Below are 22,628 nucleotides of genomic sequence, written 5' to 3'. Positions count from 1 at the left end.
ACTGACTGTATTTTCCTGGACAAGTCACTTAAACTCAACTTCTGTTTCCTCTTCTGCAAAATGGAGACAGGGATAGCACCCACATTGCAGGTTATTGTGAGGGTCAAATGAGATAATGCGTAAAGAGCGTTGTAAACCTTAAAGAGAAATACTAGAAATTGTCATTTTTGATATTGTTATGTGGTTTTCATCATAGAATAGTTTGGTCTGCAAAGAACTGAAATTGAGGATCACCCAGAGGCCCCCCTGAGAGGTGAATGGTGGTCACCAGAAGGGTAGAACAGATATCAACTTATGCCTGCAAAACTCTCAGGTGTAGCCAGAACTAGATTAAAATGTAATTGAGAAAGGAAATAAATTTAATAAATTTATTAATAAATATTTAAATTTAAATAAATTAATCACTCAATTTAAGGAAATAAATAAAAATACAATATAACACAATGTTATTTGTAATTTCCTAAGCCTATATATTACCAGCAGGAACTCATCTCTATTTGGGTTTGGCATCACTGCTAGAAAATCGTTGTTTGGCTGTTTCAGTCATGTCCAACTCTTCATAACCCTATTTGAGGTTTTCTTGGCAAAGATACTGAAATGGTTTGCCATTTCCTTCTCCAGTTCATTTTACAGATGAGGAAACTGAGGCAAACAGCATTTGCCCGGTGACTTGCCTGGGGTCACACAGCTAGTAAATGTTGGAGACTAGATTTGAACTTAGGAAGATGAGTGTTCCTGACTCCAGGCCACTGTGCCACCTAGCTGCCCTATCATAAGTACACATTCTCATAATTAACAGGAGTATACACATTAAAGCAAATAACCCACGTGTAGAGTTCCTTGGCTTATGATAAATGTAGGTGTAAGAATTTTCAAACTGCCAGATTCTCTGAAAAGTTTTTAATCATCCTGATGCATTGCCCTTGTTTTTCGTTTAAGCACGTATGAATGCATAGAGCAGCCTTTCAGAGATTGCTCCTTGCGCTAATGGAGAGAAAGTGCTGAAGTCATGAGGCTGCTTCAGGCAGAGACCTCATGTGAGTCATATGCAAGCTCTAGCATTACTGACCTCTGGCAAAAGAGGAGTGAGCAAAGAGCAGAGAGGGAGAAGGGGAGGATTACGAATGTGTTCTCCCCCCTCACTGAGGCAATTATGGGTCAAGAGCTGTGTTCAAATGCTCTCCAGCCAGGATGCAGCTGTTATCGCTCAGAGGGAAGAGATGCCCGCAGCTGCCGAAGGAGTCAGCCTGTGGCAGTGGATTCTGCTTTAGAGGTATTTCTTCTCCCAGCCAGTAGCATCTTTCTCAAAAACCTATTGCCAAAATGAGTAGCGAGAAGTCTTCTATTCTGTGTATAAAGCTGAATTTTCTGCGGTAGGTTAAAAACAAGAAAAACAAATTCTTTTCTAGAGCCACACAGAAGATTTGTGGCTGTGGGTTGTTTTGTTTTGGTTTAATCAGACTTGAGTATGTTGTTGTAAAATGAGCAATGCCCCCCCATGCTTTGGGGGCAGGGGGACGGCTCTGAACTCCCTTGATGTGAATTACAGTGAGGACTTTTTATTCTCTTTAAATCTGAGTTAGTGGATTGCAGTATCAAATTCCAGAAAGACAAAGTCACAGAGCTGCTGCAGTTGGTGAATTAGAATTTGAGTGAGAAGGAGAAATATTGATTATTCACTATCTGGTGGGCACCAGAGTTTAGTCATTTCCATGCTAGAAGGATTGATTAGGCATAACTGGTCAGTTTGGGTAAGAAGAGAGTGAAATAGGGAAGGCATCCATCATTGTATCTGAGATGACCTTAAGTGCCAAGGATATATTTTTAAATGGAGGTTGTTCCTTAAATAAAAGCTTTGGCGTTTTGGCAGCTGCCATCATAGGCTTTTAGGAATCTGGCTGTCAGGAAAGGTTAAGCTTTGAGGAGGTTCTCCCAGGCACCTGAAGTGAAAAGTCAGATAAGCAAAGAGAAAGAAAATGTCATCACCTCTGGAATCTTGCCTTGCATTCATTTTCTTTCTGTATGCTCCCTTCAGCTAACAGACCTAAGAGAAGCATCATGCTCCATGACTTCACTGCACCCCAAGGGATCACATGCATCCCAGGCCCGGAAGTTTAGGAATAAAAGGCCAAGGAGCAACAGCGATTCTTTCCAAGAAAAGGACCTTGAACAAGGTTTTCCATGGGTGAGTGAGCAGCTGAGTTGATTCCAGTGAATTTAGTGTAGTTTTGTCTAGGGATGTTAGTCATTGCTTGCAGGACAATTACTGGGCATTCCCAAAAGCTCAGGTGGGCAATTGCTATCTAATTTCCCTGTGAAAATGTCAGAACTAATTGTCTTTCTCTTCCTTCCCCAGAGGAAGAGCCTTCCTTTCGGAGCTGCCTCATCATACTTGAATTTGGAAAAGCTAGGTGAAGGCACTTATGCCACAGTCTACAAGGGGATCAGCCGGTGAGTGATTACTGTCTATATCTATGAAGCCTGGTGCAGCAGCAAAGTAAGCCAAGTGGTTGGCTCTAGGATCACTTTAGGATCTGATCAGGATGCTGTACTTGAGAGTTTCATGTTTGTTGTTTAAAGAACTTTTACCCCAAGTCACCATGTCCTTTTTGGAATAAAGTGTAATGTGTCACAGAAAAAGAAATCAAGGCGATACCCCTTCCACTCAAGTCAACCCAGTGAAATATTTTTTTTTACCAGCCTGAGCTTCCCTAGACAAAAATGTAGCTACATAGAATGTGGATTTCCTCTGGCACTGGGATCTTGGTTCACTGTTTCTGGGCATGAAGGTGAGTCAGTATTAGCAGAAATAGAGACTTAGACCTGGAAGGGCCCTAGGGGTCATCTGTCTAGTCTAATATCATTATTTTACATATAAGGAAACTGAGACCCCAGAGAGGTAAATTTTGGCTTGGCCAAGAGCACAGAGGTCCTCAGACCACCAATCTGGGGCTCTTAAATCTCCAGCCCCTAATCGCAATAATAGACACCCTTGATTGAATTTTTCACATATTTGATTCATTGTTTCGCTTTGCATACGTAAATATAACCTAAGTCAGTTTGAGTGTTTTGTGCTTCTACAAAAAAAACAAAAAAACACTATAGAGTTCAATTCTGTCTACCTGGGAACAAGGTACTACCTTTTGTAAGATACTTTGTTATGTGTACATATGAAAAGCCATAAGAAATTTTAAATTCTAGTTGATTTATTGATAATATATTTTTCCCAAGATGGTTTTTCTAAAAGCCTTTAAAATAAGGAAAAACATAGTTCATATTTTGCCAAAACATTAATTAGAATATTTAATGTAAAAATATGACATATGGCCATTTTTATTTAGTCCTTATGTTAGTTATATACTTTTATGAAACAAAGGAGTTCCAGGAACACATAGGTTTAATTGTATTGTATAGATGTAGGATAGGTATGGACAACTTTAAGAAAAGCTTGGAATGATCAGAACCGTAGACACTCCAAATTGGAAAGCACGTCCGACTGTAGCAATGATTTGGGATAAAGTCTAAAGTTTGGGAATAACTTTTTTTTTTCATCTAAGGTACTGCTGATGACCATCTGAATAAGTGTGTACTTCTCCTTCCCACTGTTGCAGGATAAATGGTCAACTTGTGGCTTTAAAAGTCATCAGCATGAATACCGAAGAGGGGGTGCCTTTCACTGCCATTCGAGAAGGTAAGGAATGCAACATACCTGTCAGAAGGACTTCTATTTTGAAGTTTTATGGTGTCCAAATTCTATCAAGTCCACTTAATAACACTGCTATATAACATCTCATATTCAGTATTTCTAAAGTTGCTTTACACTTCATTCCCCCCACCCCACCACCACCATCAAACTTCTTGGATAAGATGTATTGTTTTTGCATTATATTTTATTGATTATGAATAAGGAAAATAAGGTACTAAAAGATTGTATCTCTTGAACAATGCTATCCAAATCAGGTATTCATTGAACATCTATTATGTGCCTAACATGGTACTAGGAAGTATGATCTTGTTTTTATGACACTAGAAAATATATGTAATAATGAAAATTTAGTCATCCATGTTTTGTTTGTTGCCAGCTGTGTGTATACGTGTGTGTGTACTGTATTTGGAAACACTGAGTGGGTGACATAAATGTTCACTTTTTAATCCATCTCTAGAGCATCATCTAATTAGTAAAGGTAGAAAGACACCTTTGTAGTCCCAATTTTTAATTGAATGACTAGACTTCCAGCCATTCTGACTCTCAGTGTGAGTTGTGTCTAAGGATAATTACATTTGCCACCTACTGTTATATATTACTTAGATAGCTCTTATAAGGTACTTTGGGAGGAAACAGATCAATATTTTCAGGTTTGAGCTTCTAGCTTCCTTTTTCCTTTCTATTTTCCTTTGGTGGTAGGCTGTTTGCCACTGCGACAAATGATGATTCATAATTTAAAAAAAAAAAAACCATTATCAAGATGCTATTGATGTGCCTAAAATAAATGAACAAAAATAAATGCACCCTATTTATGGATATAATCCATATTAACACTATGTTTCCCATTTGGATAGGGAGTAAATTGATAATGGCCTCGGTGTCCCTTTCAATTGGAGCCCACAGAGACAAGGTTGCCTTGGAATCACTACTGTCTCTACTCTCTCTACTTACCATTCCCCTCTTTTGGTTTAAACCCTGTGCAAAGAAACATATGAGTAAAATGACTTAGAAAGTGGGTTTGTAGCAGAGGTGTACTAGGAAATGTTGACCAACCTATACAGGAGGACACATTCGTAAGTTTCATCTGCATTATTAAAATTTTCTCCATGCCTTTCTTAAGGCTAGATGATCAACAAAACAATTTATTAAGTCCAAATAACACCTCATTTCTGAGGTATTATTGTTCATACTAAAAATTTAATAATGTGTTTGCTTGTGAAGCAGATCAAGCTGCCTCCAGCACCTTTCTGGCTGGCACTCAAATCTGATGCCATTTTCTAGATTCTTTAAGAGCACCTAAAATATAGTTGTGTTAATTAAATCTTTTGGTTTTGGGGTGGGGTAGGGTAGGGGTTGGGACCTGTGACTACCTGGTGAGGAAGCCCCCCTCTACCATGGAAGACTTGAAACTATTGTACAGCTTGTCTATAAGTTCAAGTTACAGGGGGCATTGAAAAATTAAGTGAGTTGCCGAGGGACCCAGTCAATCAATGATTAAGCATCAGCTTTGTGCCAGTCACTGTGCTAGTAATATTAGCTAGTATTTAAGGTTTGCAAAGTCTTTAGAAATATTATCTCATTAATCTTCACAACAATCCTGGTAGGCAGGTGCTATTATTATCCCCATTTTACAGCTGAGGAAGCTGGGGCATAGGTCAAGTGACTTGCCCAGGGTCACACAGCTAGTAAGTTTCTGAGGAGGGATTTGAATTCAGGTCTTCCTAACTCCAGATCCAGTCTTCTATCTACTGTGCCATCTAGCTGCCTCTGCTTTTCTGCCTGCTAGACGCTAGAGAGATCTAAGCAAAAAAAGGCAAAATAATCCCTGTCCTCAGAGGACATGTTTTCTATCAGGGAAGAAAAAATGTACACATATAAATATATAGAAAATAAATGGAGGGCAATTTTTTTTTGAGGGACGAGGGCACTAGCACCTGCGGGATCAGAAAAGTCTTCATGTAGAAAGGGATATTTGAGTGAATTTTGAAGAAAACAAGGGACTGAGAGGTGGAAGTGAGGAGCCAGGATTGGGGAACAGCTAAGGGAAAGGTATGAAGATGGGAAATGTGTGAGAAATAGCAAGAAGGCCAATATGGCTGTATTGTAAAGTACAGGAAGAGGAGTAACTTACAGAATAAGATTGGAAAGATAGGTGGGGGCTCATCTGGGAAGAACGTTAAATGTCAAATGGATAAGGTTATACTTTATTTTAGAAGCAATAGGGGGCTGCTTCAGTGTACTGGGCAAAGGAGTGACATGGTCAGACTCTAGGAAAACCTGTAACTATTTATTAACTACGTATTATGTGGCAAGCACTGACAGGAGTTTTGTGAAGAAAACAAACTGTCAACTTGAAAGTGCTATGTAAATTGGAATTATTGTTGTTTACTTTAATGAATGCCTTTGCTTTGTATTAGTTTAAAACTCACAAGCAAACTTAACACATTAAGGTTTGTAGGAGTCAAATGGGCTATTTAAAATACTTTCTTCTACCAATATAAGTTATTTTTTCCTTTTTAAAATTTTAATTTTATAATTATGATTTATAATTATATATTATATTTTTATATATTTATGTTACACACATCATATCATCTATATTATAATTATAAATTTTATAATTTATATTTATAATAATAAGAATAATATTTATGTAATTCTTTAAGGCTTAGGAGGCACTGTGTATGTATGTGTGTAATTTGGTTTTCACAACAACCCTGTGAGGTAGGTGTCATTATTCTCCCTGTTTTATAGATAAGAAAACTGAGGCCTGAGAAGTTAAGTGACTTGCCCAGCAAATACAAAATAAACCGAGTATTTTCATATATAAAGTAGATCAGAGCCAAAGGATTGTATATGAAACTGCAAATTATTCCCAAGTACAGTTTGCTGACTTCCACTAAAGTCTTATTCTGATCCCTCATTAGGCCATGAGGGTGACCCTTCATTTTTGAAAATGATGCCAACAGAGCATAAGCTTTGGCAGGTCCTACCCAGCTACAAAGACTATAAGTCTGGAACGGTGATTGACTGTCTATTGCCTAAGAGCCAGCATAGAAAAATTCAGAGAGACTCATCTGTAGATTGACTGCAGGGTAAAGATTTTTTTTTCTGCCATAACAACTCTCGAAAACCATCTATTAATAGGGATTACAGTCTTCATTGGTGGAAGGAATACCATCTCTGGTGATATTACAGATCCTAGAAGGACTGAATTTGAAGTGATCATCAGCATAACAAACTATATTACAAAGAAGGAGCGCCCTAATTAAGGGAGGCATTCCCCCTTGAAAAGATATGAGGCCTCATTTAAAAATTTTGGCATTGCCCCATTTTTCCTAAAAGAGCTTTAAGGTTGTGAGATCAGACAGAGAGGAGGTTAAATGAGAAGGGCTGGGAACTGAAAGCAAGTACAGCTGTGGTTCATTACCTGAAATCCAGGGTCACTAGCATAAAGAGGGCAGCAGAAAATACAACATGCATTTTCTCTAGCCCGTGGAAGGCATAATTTCTAAGCAGAAAATTCAAAGAGTTATGCACCCTCTTTAAAAGCCTTAAGCAGGAATTTTCCTGAACAGTTTAGCTGTTCTTTTACCATGGCAGCCAGAAATTTATTGAGTAGGATTTTACTCCATTTATAGGGTCTTTGTATATTGGCACAGCATATATATCACTTTATTAGGTTGGTCACTTAAGTTAATATTAGTTTTCATTTGATTTTAGGGCACAATTAACACTAGGAGAAGTAATAATAGTCAATTCCCTATGCAGCACTATCTGTGCTAATGGAAAAGACTAGTGGCCCAAATGATTCAAAACCACAGATTGTCCCAGAGCCAAATATAAATGATTTTGGTAGCAAATATGTGTTGGGCTTTTAAAAAAACTATAAGATTTATTCACTCAATTATTAATTTTAATATTAGCCCAAGTAAAATATATTAAATTAGCTGACATTGGGGAAAGGTGACCCAGGCAGATGCCTATTAGGGATTTTAAATTTGCTGTGAGTAATTCACACATGAATAATGAAAATTGCCAGCTAGCTCTGTAGAGTTAGTTACCTGATTACATCATTAGTTGACTTTTGGGGTCGGATTTTCAAGATGTGTATTATTTTAAAGATATTGCTGTGATGATCAACCTTTTTTGTTTATTCAAAGTAACATCCACATAGTATTTGTAGTGAATTGAATCCATTTATTTTTTTTTTTTGGAAAGAATCAGGAATTGGATAACTTCTTGTTTATTAAATCTGGGAATGCTTAACTCAAGTATTTCTTTTATTTATTTAATTTATTTTTAGTTTTAAACATTCACTTCCACAAGATTTTGAGTTCCAAATTTTCTCCCCATCTCTCCCCTCCCCCCACCCCAAGACGGCATGCATTCTGATTACCCCTTCTCCCAATCTGCCCTCCCTTCTATCACCCCACTTTCTCTTATACCCTTCCCTTCAATTTTCCTATAGGGCAAGATAGATTTCAATACCCCATTGCCTGTATATCTTATTTCCCAAGTAACACTTTTTAAAAATGAAAAATAAGACAATAGACAAAATACTAGGAGTAAGCTGGAAAAGGTGGAAGAAAAGTCTTAAAGAGAAACCAACTCCCCATAACACAAAAACATGGATTCTGATTCTATTCCATGGTAACAAGAATGGGTTCAAAAGTGAAATGGAGTTTCCACCAAAGATCTTTGTCAATAGTGTCTGGTTTAAAGCCTTAAAATGTTCCCAAACTGTGTAGGGCAAAACTAAGCCAGAAAAAAGGTGAAGGAACTTAGCCAAGGTTATAGAATGAATTGAATAACTGATTGAAACCAAAATAGAACCTAAGACAGGAGATCACAGTGGAAAAGACCCAGAGATCCTGGGTTCGAATCTCAATTCTTCTACTTGCTCTCTGTGTAACCGTGAATAAATCATTTAACCTCTCTGGGTCTTGTTTTTCTCACCTATAAAATTAGAGGTTTGATGCAATTCTAGATCCCCTTCTGCCTCTAAATTGTAGGTTAGATAAGACCAAATCTCTAGGAATTCAAGTAATAATGATGCACATTTATATGTCTCTCATGTACATACATATATACACAGAATGCATATCAGATCTACATAAGATCAGATAAATTTAGAAGGGTAGCATAATTGAAACTAAAATATGAAAAAATTAAGATTTGAAATATTTATTTCTTTACATGTAACTGAAATTTTTGTCTGGTTGACATGTACAGTCTTCATTATTTTGATTTGTGATACCTCAGAGGAACTCCAGTTTATAGTCCCTGAAGCTTTTATTATTTAACTCCCACTGGAAAAATAGAGAATTGACTACATTTCTTATTTCTTACAGTCACAAATGATGTCCCTTGACTAACACTGGAAAGTTTTTGAAAAGGGAAACTAAAAGAATCTAAGTCCAACGTAATTTTAGTGGAAAATCAGTTGACTATTCTGAACATTTTATTGATAATGTAAAACGGAGAAAAGGAAAACCTTTCCCCATCCCTGAACCTGCCTAAAAGAGGTTAAGCTCACGCCCTAGAAATCTTTTTTGATCTGTTGCATTCCATTGGTTTTCTCTGGCATTCATTTTGATGCCCAGAACCTCCTCATGCTCATAAATAAGCACAATATTTTAGAATGTATCTAAAGATCCCAAAGTGCGCACTTTGATAGAAGGAAGAAGTAGATGGCATATGTGTGTATCATCTGTGCCTAGGGGACCCTGAGTTAGGTCACTTAATGTCACTTCATATGGGAAGGACACAATGAGGCACCCTTCAAAGATTTTTAAAAAATAAATCTATCTCTTAATGCCAGAAAATTCCACTCTACACAAAAAGTGGATAAATATTTCATAATAAATCCTGGTTTATGTTCATGTTCATGTGAAAGTCCCAAATCTCTGATGACCAGTAAATGCACACCTATATCTGCTCTTTTTAGGGGTTAAAATAATGTTCAGACTTTCACTGGTAGGGAGAGCACATGGTTTTTTAAATTTATTTTTTTATACTGTGTCCTGGCTCTGTGTGTGCCCTGGTCATTGTCTTAGTATAAGGGACCTGGGGGAGTGTCAGTTGCATGGGAACTAGGCCACTCAAATTTTAAGGATTTTTCTTCTTCATGGATGACTTGTTTTTCTCAGCCCTCAGATTGTGACTCTGCAGGCCACCATGTGTCCTGTTGTGAAAGTTTATGAGTTAGCCTTGAAACTGAGAGACACAAAAACATGTCCTCCTTGCACAGGGATCAGCCCCCACATGCCCTAGTCCCTCTGTAGTTCCATAAAGTCACCCAGCATACTGACGATGCACTTAGAGAGGGCTTGTGGGTTTTTGAGTTCTCATCTGCTGCTCCATGTAAATTCTCAACTGCTCATTAAGCAGCATTTATTAAAGGTCCCCTGTGTTCAGAGGACTGTTTTAGCAATGAGGGGGGTGTAGACAAAGCAACTGCAGGTATGGTTTCTGCTCTCGAAATGTTCCTAATCAAATGAGGGAGAGAAATGAAAAGTTAGTACAATCGCCGTCATTAGAAGCAAGTCCTCTGATAAGCAGCTGCAGCTCTAGAGAGATAGGTAATGATTGTATGAGGTTACTAAAGTGATTGAAGTGATGCAAGCCAGCTCATTTCAGGCAGTGAATTTCGAACAGTACTTTAAAGGTAGGAATTTGATGAAGAAAAAAAAGCCCCCCACCTGTGCCATTCTGCTTCTCTTTCAGCCCAAGGCTTTGCACAAGCTGTTTCCTGTGCCTGTAATACACTCCCTCCTCACTTCCACCCCTTAGAAATCTCTATTCTTCAAAATTCAGCTCAAATAGTACCTCCTGTACCTCACTTTTCCCTCCTGCTCCCAACCTGCTGTTGGTACCTTCCCTTCTCTTTGACCTAGTATTTGCTCAGTAAGTATTTTGAATTTATATGTATACATGTTGTTTCTTTGATAGAATGCAAGCTCTTTGAGGGGTAGAGATTACTCCAGTTTGGGTCTCCCCATTCATTCTGTATTCCCAACACCTACCACAGCACTTGGCACATTGTGTGAGCTTAATAAACGCTCATTGGTCGATTTATTTCCTGCAAGGTCCTAAGTGTAAAGAACTCTCCCTAGGCCTTGACTCCTCTTGTATTATAAAGCTAGTCTACTGAAAAATTAGGTTGCACCAAGGCCCTTGTGAAGGAAACAAATAAAACAAATGATTCGCTTTTAAATTGGTGTGTTGAATGGTTGGATGGAAAGGGGAAATACCTTGGAAGAAATAGATTATAAAGGTATCTTATTGTCACAGAAATTTTTAGCTTGTAGAAGATCTATCCATTGAATGGATTCATGGGCAAATACTGTTTTTTTTTTTCCTCTGGCCCAATCCAGACCTTATAGTGTCTGGCATCAAAAATTTAGAACTTAAGTGCCATTAAAAGAAAGCTTCAGGTTCAATAAGATGCTACATTTGAGCTTGCCTCCCCAAATTAAGTCTTTAACCATAACAGCTTATATTTTATATAGTATTTGATGGTTACAAAAATGTCATATATATATTTATCACATAACTTCACAACAACCCTGTGAGGTAGTTAGTTATCTCTGGCCTCTGATGCTCAGGGTCTGAAGCTAACTAATACTGGTATGCCTTTAGGGAAGGGGAATGTCCTCTCAGAGACTCAACATCTGGTGTGTCATCATAGTCCTTTCTCCAAGGTACAGATGTACTGTTGGAGGTGGGGAGAGACGAAACATCATGGGCACAGAAAGAGGAACACATAGCGCCTCAGAGATAAAGACCCCCTTGATGCCATTACCAAAGGGAGGGCAACAAAAAGAATACAATTGCTACACAAAGGACATATCTACAGACTTTATTTAGCTCTCCCCTTGCTCTATCCTGGCACACAACTCTCTCTAACCCATAGATTATCTTGATGGGTCTCATAAGAATACAGCAGCACCATTCCCTGCATCCAGCCACTCTGAATGAAAGTCCTGAGGGAATCTTCTGGTTTTGCTTCAGTTACAAACACGAAACTCGGGATGGTGAAAACTTTTAGGACAGTCGTCCACAGACCAAGGGCAAATCACCTGTATTCTCTACTGCCCATAATCCCATTGCGCTTCTCTTTCCTATTGTGCTAATGGATGTTATCTCCACTTGACGGAGGAAGAAACTCATGATCATGAGGATGAAATGATTTGTCCAAACTTGCATAACGAGTAGGTGGTCAAGCCAAGACTGGAACCCCTAGAGTTCCCATTCCAAGTTCAAAGCTCATTACATCACACTATAAAGTTTTGGAAGAACTACCTTAACACTAATAAGCATTTCCTAGAAAACTGGGAAAGGATTTCACATATGCTCTTTGTATAACAAAGTTATAATAGCTATCTTCTGATGCGGTCTTAGACATTTCAGCTTTGAAAGTGGTTATCTTTTAATAATCTCTTAGCTCATCTCATGAATATATTAACTAATGGATATTGACTGTTACTGATAAACAAGAAACATTTATTAAGTGCTTATTATGGGCTAGGTATCATGCCATTGTGTCCCAACATTGTTGGGATACAAAGAAAATGCAAAAATAGTACCTGTCCTCAAGTAGCTTATATTCTAATAAAATAGATTTATCCCATTAGAACTATCTCAACAGGTTTGGTTTTTTTACCAAGCTTTATTAACAGAGACTTCCGAATCTTTTCTCTTCATTCATTCATTCTTTCATTCATTAACAAGAAGATAGAATGTACTTAGAATGTAAAATATTTTAGGAACCCTTACCATGTGAATTTACTTTCTAGTTGAGGATACAAGATATAAACAAATGAAAAGTTAAATAACAAAGCAATATACCCCTATTAGAGATGTCACAAAGTATTACAGGGTGCAGTTACATACTGAGTGGGACAGGCAAGTAAGTATGAATTTAGAGGAGAGGAGAGAATTCATTGCAGTCTGGATGAGTAGGAAGGGCTTAATGGGGTAGGTCAGATGAGAACTTTGAGGAATGAGTAGGATTTGGATAAAAAGGATAAAGGACTGCAAAATGGGGGGAAATAATATAACAAATGCTCAGAAGTAGGAATTCTGTGGCTTTTTTGAGGAGATAGTATACTCCACATACACAATTAGTAAATTTCTAAATGAATGAATGGAGTTCAAAGCTTGTGTAGTTGAGTGAAGTAAGGCTAGAAAGACTAGGGTAGGACCAGTTATTAGAGAATTTTCAATACTAAACTAAGGACTTTAGACTTTGGGTAAAAATAAAGGTTTTTGAGTTGAGAATTAATATGATGAAAGCTATATTTTGGAAAGATAATCTATGGGAAACCTAAGCTCAGAAATCTCCTCATTTGTTACCTAGTTACACTATCTTGGGACTTCTCATACTGACTCTCCACCATGCCCCTACATCAGGTACTTCCCAACTCCCCTTTTCAGCTTCCTTCTGTGTTTTTGTCTTCTCCTATTAGATGGCAAGTTCCTTGAGAGCAGGGATGGTATTTCTTTTTCTTTCTTTCTTTCTCTCTTTCTTTCTTTCTCTCTTTCTTTCTTTTGTTCTTTCTTTCCTTCCTTCCTTCTTTCTTTCTTTCTTTCTCCTTTCCTTCTTTTTAATTTGAATATTTTATTTTCCCAATTTTTATTTTCCCAATGTAAAAACAATTTTTAACATTCATTTTTAAAAATTTTTGAGTTCCAGATTCCCTCCCTCCCTCCCATCCCCCCCACTGAGAAGTCAAGCAATTTGATATAGGTTATACATATGCAGTCATGCAAAACATATTTCCATATTAGTCATATTGTAAAAGAAAACACAGACAAAAAACCACAAAAAAGTTTAAAAAGTGTGCTTCGACTCTCCTCATCCCTCCTTTCCAGCCTCCATCCCAGGTTAGAGAATTTTGATTTTTTTATTCACTTTAGATTCTTCATTTGTCTCTGTTAAAAATATTTACATATTTACAATATTATATGTAAACATTATAAATATCTTTATTTACAACAAATTTTGATCTGGCTAAATATAATTTCAAGGTGATCAAAAAAGTTTGAGATTTCCCTAAGGAGAAATCATTACTCCACTGTCACTTCAAATGCCTCACTAGAGGCTGGATGCATCTCCTGCTTTTACTAAACTAATTAATTTCTTTGACATCTATTCATAGAGCTAAGTTTGATTATGTAGCCAGCATTAGTGACTGAAATTTTTTTTTACATAAAGGGAACAGACAATTCATTGATGGAGGTGGTGAGACACAAAATGGTGAAGAGGCTATGCAGTTCACTGGCTATACAGTGTCTGATGGTGGGTGTTTTTGATGGCATTAGATTATTTTCCCTTAGATGTTGGAGGAACTGGTCATTTGGGGGCAGAGTAGGGGGAAGGAACATCTTTACCCCACTTGGAGGCAAGGGAGAAGGATAACACCCAACAGATATTATGAAGAAAGAAATGACAAGCATTGGCAGCAGATTGGACATGTGAGATAAGGGAAAGTAAAGGATCAAAGACATCACTGGTGGTCTAAATCTGAGTGACTAAGAAGATAGTGGTAACCTTGATAGTAATAGGAGAGGTCAGAAGAGAGGTGGATTGGACGGCGAGGAGGTAATGTCTGTTTTGGACATGTGGGGCTTGTGAAGCTTATGAAATGTCTAATAGGAAGCTAGCATTGTGGAGCTGGAATTCAAGAGAGACTAGGGTTGGATATGTAGATCTGGGAAGCATCTGTTTAGAAATGATAATTGAACTTGTCAGAGCTGATGAGGTCACATAGTGAAAGAAGATGGCAAGAAAAGAGAAGAGAGACTATAACAGAGCCAGGTGTGTGTGGAAGAGATGACTATATGTTATTTGTCTCTGTCCTTTTTAATACCAGTCCTTTACCTCACACTACTTATTGGGAGTAGTGTCCCCCTCCCCCAACAGACTTATCTTGAGTCATTGCCTATCTTCCTGGTTTGAGGAACTTGTGTCTTACTTAATGAGTAAAGCTAGAATAACTGGTCTCTGGATCCTAGGGATGGTTATAGATGAAGAAATATAGATTGTGTAGCACAGAGGGAGGGAAATTTTAAGTATAAGAACTCTGACATATACTTCAGAATCTGGGAATTTCTCATGTAGGACTCAGACTCTGTATGATAGGCCTCTTGGTCAAGATCATGAAGGAAATAAAACTGGAAAATAATCCAAGTATAATTTTGTCCCTGTGGACTTTCATGGTCTACGGCTGGGGTAGCTGCTTTTTTGCATCATTAAAAAAAACTTCTAGTTTGATCTTGAAGAGCATGGTGGAAATAGCTCATATCTAAAGATGAGCTACAGCTAAAAACTGAAAGCAGAGAGGCTCCAAAATGCTTTGTCCATGGAGCCATGTCTTTCAGTGGCAGGTAGAGACTGCTTGTCCAATGCAGCTTATGTGCAGAGTAACATTCAGGACAAACTACATTTCCAGAGTCCAAGTGGTCAATAACCAGTGGGGGCTACTTATCCAATAGTGTAGCAGCCATTGGCAGAACCGTGTCCAGTATCACAGGGTCCAGTGAAGAACAATGGAGAATAGTCCTGGTGGAAAGTAACAGCATGATGACTCATGAGAAGACAACAGTAGTTATCTAGCATCAGAAGTCAGAATTCCCCTTCCAAATTAATGCCTTATGTGTATATCCTGGTCTCAAATGTTCTCTTAGCATATGTTCCTCTATATAAATTCCCTGTGGGTATCCATTCTTCCTATTGATGGCATGATATTTGTGGAAAAGTGGGCCCTACTTACGGGGAAATATTTTTTTTTGCTACTTTTCTTACTATGCCATTTTATGAAATGCCTTTGGAACTAATTATGCCCTCTGGCTGACTAAAGGTGAACCTATAGGTAGGAGCTCATGATTTATGGTTTTGAGTGGCTGTAGATCCACAAAATCTATGTAAGCATCTTTGAGGGACTCACACTACTAATTGGGAGTAGTGGCCCTAGGCTCTAAAATATTTTTTTTGGTAATTGTATACTAACTTTCTCTGTATTATTTTGCTTTGTAAATATTAAAATTTGTACACATGGAACTACTTGTTTTCTCAACTACACTGTACATTCCTTTGTATTGGAAACCTTTCAGAACTCATTCCAGGGGTCTGTGTGAATGAGTATAACAGGTGTCATTTCTGAGAGGGAATTTTTTAAAAAAGCAGTATTGTGAAGAAGATAGAAGTCAGAAGAAAGAAGAATATCTTCTGGGGCAGGGTTGAAACCTGTCTTACCAGGGGGTTGTTTGCAATTATTAATATTCTCTTTCTACTGTTGCTCCAGACATGGAACTTTCACACAGTCACGTTCTAGCAGTGTTGTAAGACCTTTGCCCCTCCATCAATCAAGCAAACATTTATTAAGTGTTTAATAGGTACCAGGCACTGTGCTAGGTGCTGGGGATACAAAGAACAAAAATGAAAATAGTCCCTGCCCTCAAGGAGCTTATAGTCTAGCTAGAGAAGACAATGTGTACATATAGAGTCATAAACAAAATAGATAGTAGGTGATTTGGGGGAAAGAACTAGCAGCTGTGGCAAGGATCAGGCAAATTCTTATGAAGGGGAGTCTATGTTAAATCCTGGAGGTAACAGGGAGACATTGGAGGTGATTTGAGTAGGAAAGTGACAAGTCGGACCTGTTCTTTATGAGTTTCACTTTTGCAGTTGTGTGAAGGCAGGGCGGGGAGAGACTTGAAGCAGAGACCAAGTGGGAGGCTACTCCTCAGAACATTATTTTTAAATGTATAAAATACATAGGCTTACCAAAGGGAAGTGGGAGAAGGGAAAGGAACAAGCATTTTTTTTGTATATTCCCCTTGTGTTATTTCTCTACATCAGTGTTATTTCTTTCATCTTACAAAAATTTGGTGGAAGGAGGAGAAGGGATAAAGGAGCAATGCCATATTATGTGATTTTCACTGGACTCTGCATTTCTTAGGGATGGACAGGGAGGGAGGGGGGACACACAGCCTCCTTTCTCCCCACCAATAATTGCCTATTGGTGAAACATCCCCTTCAAGAAACCTGTCCCTTAGGCATTTTACTCCATGTCACAGAGGTTCCATTTCTTTTTCTGATACCTTCTGCCCTCCAGTTATACCAGGACCTGAAGACCCTTCAAAAAAAAAGGAAGGAAATCTGGAGAAGGTGTAGATTTCAGTCTTTCACCTATCTGTGACAGATTTTAGGGAACCTGTGAACCTGAATGGGAAAAAAATCACATCTTTATTTCAAGATAATTGGCTTTCTTCATAATCCTATGTATTTTGTTCTATGTGCTGAAAAAGATTATTCTGAGAAAGGCTCCCTAGGCTTTACCAGACTGCCAGAGGAGTCCATGACACAAAAAGGTTAAAAACTCCTGTTCTAGAGGGTGGAGGATTCAAGTAATTCCCAGCTTCACCACTGCCTTAGTTGGTAAATTCGAAATTGTCACTTTCAGTCTTTCAATGCTTTCATTTCTGTGGCAACGATGATTGTGTTCCCAGAGGATGAAATTTGCAAAGCTCTTTGAATACTAGGATGAAATTGATTGGGTAGATGGAAGTACATTATTATTTGAGCCTAATGCAACCAATGCAGCCTCTTCTTAGATAAAATAAAAGCAAACTTTTATTGATTTACCTCGCACAAAATAATGATACAGTCCTTTGCTATTATAAGCACTATTTCCCAGAAAAAGAGACTTTCTCAGACAGCTAAAAAAGATAGTGAAAGATATGAGATTGAACCTATTTTAAGAAATCTTCAAAGTATTAGTTTTATTATCAATGGATTGATTTTATTTTTTAATTTCTTTAGCCTCCCTCCTGAAGGGTTTGAAGCATGCCAATATTGTGCTCCTGCATGACATTATCCACACCAAAGAGACCCTGACTTTTGTTTTTGAATACATGGTGAGTTGCTCTAGCATTTTACAAAGCACCAGGAAAAAGCCTGGTGCTTGTATAATGAATCTGTTAATATTTTATGGCATTATAAAACTTTTATTACAATGTGGAAGGTATTATGGAAAATTTCATTACTGTGATTAGCGGGGCCTTATTGCTTTTATTCCCACTCTCCTTTTACTTCTTACCCTTTACTTCTTCAGCCCCTTTTCCCTTTCTGTAAGTGCATAGGTCTCATTTGCTGGAGAAAACTTGCAATGCTTTAACATGATTATCTCTTTTTACCACTTCACTGCCTTAATAAGAACATGGTGAAAACTCTCTACCTTCCCACTCTACTGTACCTCCACTGGCATATTTCTGAGTGATAGATTTCTCACATGCTAACTAAAGGAAAAGGTGGGGATTGGGTGGGGAAGCAGCTAAATAAGCATCAAGAAAATGTACAGTCGGGGGAGCAAAGCCAAGATGGCAGAGAGAAGCCAGATAGTTGCCTGAGTTCTCCCCAGTTTCCTTCAGACACATTACATTCTGGGATGACAGAACCCACAAAAATATGGAATGAAACAATTTTCAAACTTAAGATAACTTAGAAGGACTTCAGGAAAGGTCTGTCTCACTTGGGTAAAAGGGGAGCATAGCCCAACTTAGATGGTATCTGGTCAAGCCAGTGGGAGGCTCTTAGCCACAACAGAGATCAGCAAGTGAGGCTTCTCAGTCCTGGCTCAGCAGGATAATGGCACAGAAGGCCAGCTGTGAGGCCTCCAGCCCCATTGCAGAAGACAAACTGCCAGCCCTGCAACCCTGCATGAGAGGCATGACTAGGCTGGGCCACCTCAGTGTAGTGGATAAACTCTGAGCCCCGAGAACACCTGTGCAGAAAGCCAGTGACCAGGCCCCTGACCCACAGTAAAAGATGCTTGGAACAGTGCCACCCATGTCCCAGGAGCAGAGTTCAACCTTAAAAGTCATGAAATAGGTTTAAAATGAGAAGAAAAACACAGAAAAGAGCTGTGACCATAGAAAGCTACTATGGTGACAGGGAAGATCAAAACACAAACTCAGAAGAGGATAACAATGTCAAAATGCCTACATATGAAGCCTCAAAAGGGGAATACGAATTGATCTCAGGCCCAAAAAGCCTTCTTTGAAGAGCTCTGAAAGGATTTTAAAATCAGATAAGAGAGACAGAAGAAAAATTGAGAAAAGAGATGAGAGTTATACAAGAGAGAGTCAACCGTTTAGAAAAGGAAGGACAAGAATTGACTGAAGAAAATAATTCATTGAAAAATACAGTTGACCAAATGGGGAAAAATCTCTACTGAAGGAATCAACTCCTTAAAAAATAGAATTGGCCAAATGGAAAAGGAGGCACAAAAGCTAACTGAAGAAAATAATTCCTTACAAATTAGAATTGGGCAAGTGGAAGCTAATGACTCTATGAGACATCAAGAATCAGTCAAACCAAATCAAAAGCATGAAAAAATAGATGAAAATGTAAAATACTTCATTGGAAAAATAACTGACCTGGAAAATAGATCCACATGAGATAATTTGAGAATTTTTGGACTATCTGAAAACCATGACCAAAAAAAAAAGGAGCTTGGATGGCATCTTTCAAGAAATTGTCAAGGAAAAGTGCCCTGATATCCTAGAACCAGAAGGTAAAATAGTCACTGAAAGAATCCACTGATCACCTCCTGAAAGAGATCCCGAAATGAAAACTCCAAGGAATATTGTACCCACATTCCAGAATTATCAGGTCAAGGAGAAAATACTGCAAGCAGCCAGAAAGAAAAAATTCAGATATCAAGTCACCACAGTCAGGATTACACAGGGATTAGCAGCTTCTACATTAAAGAATCAGAGGGCTTGCAATACAATATTCTGGAAAGCAAAGGATTACAACCAAGCATCAACCACCCAGCAAACCTGAGCATAATCTTTCAAGGGAAAAGATAGATATTCAATGAAATAGAGGAGTTTTAAACTTTCCTGATGAAAAGACCAGAACTGAACAGAAAATTCAATCTTCAAATACAAGACTCAAGAGAAGCATAAAAAATACAGTAAACAGGAGAGAAAAAGTATTATTCAATAAGGTTGAATTATTCCCTACATGGGAAGATGATACTTGTAACTCTTGAGAATCATGTCTCTATTAGGGCAGTTAGAAGGAGTATACATAGACAGAAGGTGTGGGCATAAGTTGACTTTGATGTAATCATATAGAAAAAATCAAGGGGTTAAAAAAAGGATTGTACTGGGAAAAGAGGAAAGGAAGAGGGAGAATAGGGTAAATTACATCACATGAAGAGGTTCAAAAGATCTATTACAGTAGAGGGAAACAAGGGAGGGGGTGAGCATTATTTGAACCTTACTTTCATCAGTATTAGCTCAAAGAGGGAGTAACATACACACTCAGTTGGATATAGAAATTTATCTTACCCTACAAAAAAAGTAGAGGGGGAAATGGGAAAGAAAAGGGAGGGTGTGCTGATAGAAGGGAGGACAGATTGAGGGAGGCAGTGATCAGAAGCAAAACACTGGTGAGAAGGGACAGGGTGAAAGGAAAGAGAAAAGTATAAACAGGGGGGTAAGTAGGATGCAGGGAAATACATAGTTATTAACCATAACTGTGAATATGAATGGGATGAACTCTCCCATAAAACAAAATTAGATAGCAGAGTGGATTAAAAACCAGAATCCTATGGTATGTTGTTTACAGGAAACCCATTTGAAGTAGAGAGATACATACAGAGAAAAGGTAAAAGGTTGGAGCAGAATATATTATGCTTCAGCTGGAGTAAGGAAAAAAAAAAGCAGGGATAGAAATCCCAATCTCAGACAAAGCAAAACCAAATATAGATCTAATTAAAAGAGATAAGGAAGGAAACTACATTTTGTTAAAATGTACCATAGATAATGAAGCAGTATCAGTACTAAACATATGTGAACCAAGTAGTGTAGCATTCAAATTCTTAGAGGAGAAGTTAAGTGAGTTACAAGAAAGAATAGACAGAAAAGCTATACTCAACCTCCCCCTCTCAGAACTAGATAAATCTAACCACAAAATAAACAAGAAAGAAGTTAAGTTGGTGAATAGAATTTTAGAAAAGTTACATATAAAAGATCTCTGGAGAAAATTGAATGGGGATAGAAAGGAATATGCCTTTTTCTTAGTGGTACATGGCACATACACAAAAATTGACCATGTATTATTGCACAAAAACCTCACAATCAAATGCAGAAAGGCAAAAATATTAAATGAATTCTTTTCAGAAATTCATGTAATAAAGGGCCATGGAAAGACAGACCAAAAATTAATTAGAAACTAAATAATTTAATCCTAAAGAATGAGTGGACCAAACAACAAATCATAGGAACAATCAATAATTTCATCAAAGAGAATGATAATAATGAGACAACATACCAAAATTCATGGGATGCAACCAAAGCAGTTTTGGGGGAAATTTTATATCTCTGAATGCATATATGAATAAAATAAAGAACAGATCAATGAATTGGGCATGGAACTAAAAAAGCTAGAAAAAGAACAAATTAAAACCCCCTATTAAATACTAAATTAGAAACCCTGAAAATCAAAAGAGAGATTAATAAAATTGAAAGCAAGAAAACTATTGAATTAATAAATAAAACTAAGAGCTGGTTTTGTGAAGAAAAAAGTAGGGAAACCAAATTACCACAATCAAAAGTGAAAAGGTTGAGTTTACCACCAATGAAGAGGAAATTAAAGCAATAATCAGGAGTTATTTTGTCCAACTGTATGCCAATAAATATGCCAATCTAAGTGAATCAAAATGAAATGATGAATATTTACAAAAATATAAATTGCTCAGATTGATAGAAGAGGAAATAAAATACTTAACCCCATTTTAGAAAAAGAAACTGAACAAACCATCAATGAACTTCCTAAGAAAAAATCTCCAGGGCCAGATGGATTTACAAGTGAATTCTACCAAACGTTTAAAGAACAATTAATTCCAATACTATATAAACTACTTGGAAAAATAGGTAGAGTCCTAACAAATTCCTTTTATGACACAAATATGGTGCTGATACCTAAACCAAGAAGAGCCAAAACAGAGAAAGAAAATTATAGATCAATTTCCCTCATGAATATTGATGCAAAATTTTAAAATAGAATATTGGCAGATTACAGTAATTTATCACAAGGATAATACATTATGACAAGGTGGGATGTATACCAGGAATGAAGGGATAGTTCAGCATTAGGAAAATTATCAGCATAATTGACCATATCAATAAAAAAACTAACAGAAATCATATTATCTTAATAGATGCAGAAAAAGATTTTGAGAAAATACAGCACCCATTTGTATTAAAAACACTAAGGAGCATAGGAGTAAATGGAGTTTTCCTTAAAATGATAAGGGGTATCTATCTATCTAAAACCACCAGCAAGCATTATATGTAATGGTCATAAGCTAAAAGCTTATGTAAGTAAGATCGGGGTGATACTTAGAAGTAAGCTTAAAAGTAAGATCAGAGGTGAAACAAGGATACCCATTAACACAACTGTTATTCAGTATTGTGTTAGAAATGTTAGCTTTAGCAATAAGAGAAGAAAAGAAAAAGAAACTGAAGGAATTGGATTAGCAAGGAAAAAACAAAATTCTTTGCAGATGATATGATGGTATACTTTGAGAATCCTAGAGAATCAATGAAAAAACTATTGAAATATTGAACAACTTTAGCAGAGTTGTAGGATATAAAATAAACCCACATAAATCATCAACATTTGTATATATTAATAACAAAGCCCAGAAGCATGAGATAGAGAAATGCCATTTAAAATAATTGTAGACAATACAAAATATTTGAAGTTTGCCAGCCAGGACAAACTCGGGAACTATATGAACACAATTATAAAACTTTTCACACAAAGAAAGTCAGATCTAAACAATGTGAAAATATCAATTGTTCATGGGTAGGCCAAGTTAATATAATGAAAATGACA

General features: G+C 37.3%; 1 protein-coding gene across 2 annotated transcripts in view; it reads left to right on the top strand.

Annotated features, from left to right (window-relative positions):
- The first annotated feature begins 1,153 nt into the window (after positions 1-1,153).
- Positions 1,154-22,628, top strand: part of CDK15 (cyclin dependent kinase 15) — a 93,739-nt gene continuing 72,264 nt past the window's right edge. For both annotated transcript variants that reach the window (XM_036756620.1, XM_036756621.1), the window contains exons 1-5: positions 1,154-1,273; positions 2,036-2,185; positions 2,357-2,451; positions 3,612-3,691; positions 17,538-17,632. In XM_036756620.1, coding sequence (XP_036612515.1) covers positions 1,154-1,273; positions 2,036-2,185; positions 2,357-2,451; positions 3,612-3,691; positions 17,538-17,632 — 540 coding nt within the window. The remainder of the gene's footprint in view (positions 1,274-2,035; positions 2,186-2,356; positions 2,452-3,611; positions 3,692-17,537; positions 17,633-22,628) is intronic.

Source organism: Trichosurus vulpecula, chromosome 4 (assembly GCF_011100635.1).
Source record: "Trichosurus vulpecula isolate mTriVul1 chromosome 4, mTriVul1.pri, whole genome shotgun sequence".
Lineage (NCBI taxonomy): Eukaryota > Metazoa > Chordata > Mammalia > Diprotodontia > Phalangeridae > Trichosurus > Trichosurus vulpecula.
Note: the sequence above shows the minus strand (reverse complement) of the source record. Positions and strands in the feature narration are given on the sequence as shown.